Raw genomic sequence first — 4565 nt, 5'->3', positions numbered from 1 at the left:
CAATACAATACAAACAAACAAATAAACATTTTTACATACAATACAATACAAACAAACCAATAAACATTTTTACATACAATACAAACAAACAAATTAACATTTTTACATACAATACAATACAAACAAACAAATAAACATTTTTACATACAATACAATACAAACAAAAATAAACATTTTTACATACAATACAATACAATACAAACAAACCAATAAACATTTTTACCCTCAATACAATACAAACAAACAAATAAATTTTTACATACAATACAAATAAACAAATAAATTTTTTTACATACAATACAACACAAACAAATAAACTTTTTTACATACAATACAAACAAACAAATAAACATTTTTTACATACAATACAATACAATACAAACAAATAAACTTTTTTACATACAATACAACACAAACATACAATATATCAAAAGTTATAGAGAACAATACTCAGCCTTCGCTATCAATCACAAAACAGAATAATTAATCTTTTAATTCAATTGGAAAACTTGCCGTTATTATTCCTCTATACCGTGTGGAGCATGTTCTAAGTCTAGAGCTGATATAAAGTTATGGTCTAGTAAAGTTGCAGCTATTATTCCTCTATACCGTGTGGAGCATGTTCTAAGTCTAGAGCTGATATAAAGTTTTAATGTTGTAATGTTGCAGCTATTATTGGTCTATACCGTGTGGAGCATGTTCTAAGTCTAGAGCTGATATAAAGTTTTAATGTTGTAATGTTGCAGCTATTATTGGTCTATACCGTGTGGAGCATGTTCTAAGTCTAGAGCTGATATAAAGTTTTGATCTAGTAAAGTTGCCTCTATTATCGGTCTATACCGTGTGGAGCATGTTCTAAGTCTAGAGCTAATATAAAGTTTTGATCTAGTAAAGTTGTCTCTATTATTACTCTATACCGTGTTGAGCATGTTCTAAGTCTAGAGCTAATATAAAGTTTTGATCTAGTAAAGTTGCCTCTATTATTGGTCTAAAGATAACACATGGAGATTTGAAGCTAGTAAAGACTATTTTAATATTTATTTTCAACGTACATTTTACATTAATTAAATACACATGGACTAATCTGTCAGGTTAAAAACCCCAAGGTTAAGGCTTAGCCGTCCGTAGTTTAGAACTGCTGAACTGAGCAAGTCAACCAGTAAATAACATCTGCCGCATACAGGGTTATTATTTAGTAAATAGTGTGAACCATGGAATTTTTTCATCGCCGTATCGAACCTCGAGCCTTCGTCCTGCACATCATTTTTTTGGAAATGCTGTGAAAAATAAATATCCAACTAGACTAGCAGCTTCTGTATAGTAAAACTCTGCAAACACCCTTAATTTTCGACAAAAATTATAGGCCTTCTAACACTATGTTTAGACAAAATGTCATTTGTTCAAAGACAATAAATATATTTTGTACGTTAATGTTTCGGCTAAAATTAACAGACTGTGCACAAGATTTCAAGGTGAAACTAAGTGTTACAATTTAAATAAAATATACTAAATCACAACTACACATTTCGTGAATTTATTAAGCTAGCCTTCTTCTTATTTGTCAGAGTATGCGCTCTAGTGGATTGAATGTGTACTACGTACTTGTTTTGTTTTATAATCAAGCTGCAATCAGATAGCTGTTACCCTAATTGATACGTGATGCTAAGTGTGATTATTTATAGGCTTAACGTATCGAAACCTATAAGTTAAAAGAAGTTGGTCGTATTTCGAAAAAGAAAAATCCAGAACTCATCAGAGAAATAACTATGGTTCTTCCCTCTACAATTTTGGAATAAATTTAAGGTTTTTAGGACATAATATGGTTAACTTCACAAAAGTAAATATATTTATTTTCTAAACAAATGGTTGGATATTTATAACTGTACTTACTTGAATATAATTCTAAATATGAATATGTGTTCTATCTTTTTAAAATTTGTAGAATTTTAAATAAATTTATAAAATTGGAATAAACCCTGGACAATAGGCAAAATCTTGGACAAAGTTACGTACTGACTGAATTAATTACCAGATACATCAAGGAAGGATGGTCGCTTTCATTTCAAAGCTTATATATAGAGGGAGCTTGTAACGTTGCAGACATGTTAGTGCTAATTACAATTGTTAATTACGTGCATCAGATATCTCTTTGACTCACAACAGGAAGGCATTTGGACACTGCAATGAATGGTCCAGCTCCATCTCCTTGGGATGTGCCAGTTAATCCAAGTAAACAGTTCATCAACGAACAGATCAAGCTTGAGATCCCTCACACTGCTTATGCAAAGATGTGCCACGCATGCATCGGGAATGGACGGCAAAGGTGCTCTCGTTGTATAGGGCTTGGACAGGTAACTTAAACTATAGTAAAACTTTCAATTTTTTTCATTTGTTTTGGGAAACGGCTAAAATACCTTTTATCAAGTTTAGATTTGTAGAGTTTTATGTCCGTAGTAAAATGAATTATGTCTCCAATCTCCATTTGAAATATTCTCTGAAGCAGTAACACTATTTGTTAATCAACGACCAATATCATCAAAAGACCCAATCAATGGTTAAAGACCCTCAATTAACGTCATCAAAAGATCAACTCAATGGTTAAGGACCACCTGTTACTGTCATCAAAAGACCCAATCAATGGTTAAAGACCATTAATTAACGTCATCAAAAGACCCAATAAGTGGTTAAAGACCATCAACTAACGTCATCAAAAGATCAAATCAATGGTTAAAGACCACCAGTTAACGTCATAAAAAGACCCAGCCACCGTTATTCAATGACTCATCCAGTGGTTAAAGACCATTAATTAACGTCATCAAAACACCCAGCTACCAGTATTCAATGACCCATCCAGTGGTTAAAGACCATCAATTAACGTCATCAAAAGAACCAGCCACCATTATTCAATGACCCATCCAGTGGTTAAAGACCATCAATTAACGTCATCAAAAGACCCAGCCACCATTATTCATTGACTCATCCAGTGGTTAAAGACCATCATTTAACGTCATCGAAAGACCCAGCCACCATTATTCAATGACCCAGCCAGTGGTTAAAGACCATCAATTAACGTCATCAAAAGACACAGCCACCATTATTCCATGATCAAATCAATGGTTAAAGACCACCAAATAACGTCACCAAAAAATCCGATCAGTGGTTAAGACCATCAATTAATGTCATCAAAAGAACCATCCAGTTGTTAAATATCTTAAATAAACTTAGTGTATGTATATGATCCAAAAATTATACGTATTTTATATTCATTTACTTTTTTCTTTATATATATATTTTTTTTTAGCCTCAATTAATGTAAAAATCCCTCTTTTAAACTGTGAATTTTTAAGTTATTTTGATAAAGAGTTGTTGAAAAACACCAGATACTGGTGCAAAACGTCTTGAAAAGTTTCAAAAGGAATACCATTTCCAACTGTTTTTAGTTAACACTGTGGTTTGATCTTCCTCCAGTAGTAGAGAACAAAATACAGTTTCATGTTAAAAGTCCATAATGGAGTTTTTACACTGAAAGTAGTAAAGAACATCATACAGTTTCATGTTAAAAGTCCATAATGGAGTTTTTACACTGAAAGTAGTAAAGAACATCATACAGTTTCATGTTAAAAGTCCATAATGGAGTTTTTACACTGAAAGTAGTACAGAACATCATACAGTTTCATGTTAAAAGTCTATAATGGAGTTTTTACACTGAAAGTAGTACAGAACATCATACAGTTTCATGTTAAAAGTCCATAATGGAGTTTTTACACTGAAAGTAGTACAGAACATCATACAATTTCATGTTAAAAGTCCATAATGGAGTTTTTATACTGAAAGAACAACACTTCCTGTATCTGCATTTACTTGTTTTTACTTGCAGATCTGTTGTACCTGGTGTAATGGGAGTGGTCACACTCACTCAGTTCGTCATCATCATCATCATCATGATAACGACCACCATCATCATCATGACGATATGTGTAATCACTGTCTTGGTAGGGGACAACAACGGTAAGTAATCAAAATATTTCAACCAAAGGCATAACAAAAAATAGACTTTTAAATCTGCAGAAAGCATTATCGTCGTGATAAATGTATGATAATATATTTAAACAAAACGAATAACACCGAGAAACAGATAAACATGTAGAAAATATTATCTTTGTTACCAACGTATGGTGTTTCAACAAAGGACAAAATAATGGCGAACAGACGAATGTGTAGAAAACATTATCTTTGTTACCAACCTATGGTGTTTCAACAAAGGACACAATAATGGCGAACAGATGAATGTGTAGAAAACATTATCTTTGTTACCAACGTATGGTGTTTCAACAAAGGACAAAATAATGGCGAACAGACGAATGTGTAGAAAACATTATCTTTGTTACCAACGTATGGTGTTTCAACAAAGGACACAATAATGGCGAACAGACGAATGTGTAGAAAACATTATCTTTGTTACCAACGTATGGTGTTTCAACAAAGGACAAAATAATGGCGAACAGACGAATGTGTAGAAAACATTATCTTTGTTACCAACGTATGGTGTTTCAACAAAGGACAAA

At 32.3% G+C, this 4565-nt stretch overlaps 1 protein-coding gene across 1 annotated transcript in view; it reads left to right on the top strand.

Annotated features, from left to right (window-relative positions):
- Positions 1–4029, top strand: part of LOC106471287 (protein SSUH2 homolog) — a 16080-nt gene extending 12051 nt beyond the window's left edge. Inside the window, exons 7-8 of the mRNA XM_022399898.1 lie at positions 2164–2351; positions 3878–4029. Coding sequence (XP_022255606.1) covers positions 2164–2351; positions 3878–4012 — 323 coding nt within the window. The 3' untranslated portion in view covers positions 4013–4029. The remainder of the gene's footprint in view (positions 1–2163; positions 2352–3877) is intronic.
- Positions 4030–4565: the final 536 nt, after the last annotated feature.

Source organism: Limulus polyphemus, unplaced genomic scaffold, assembly GCF_000517525.1.
Source record: "Limulus polyphemus unplaced genomic scaffold, Limulus_polyphemus-2.1.2 Scaffold4518, whole genome shotgun sequence".
Taxonomy (NCBI): domain Eukaryota; kingdom Metazoa; phylum Arthropoda; class Merostomata; order Xiphosura; family Limulidae; genus Limulus; species Limulus polyphemus.
The sequence above is the reverse complement of the archived record's forward strand: the minus strand, read 5'-3'. Positions and strand labels throughout refer to the sequence as shown.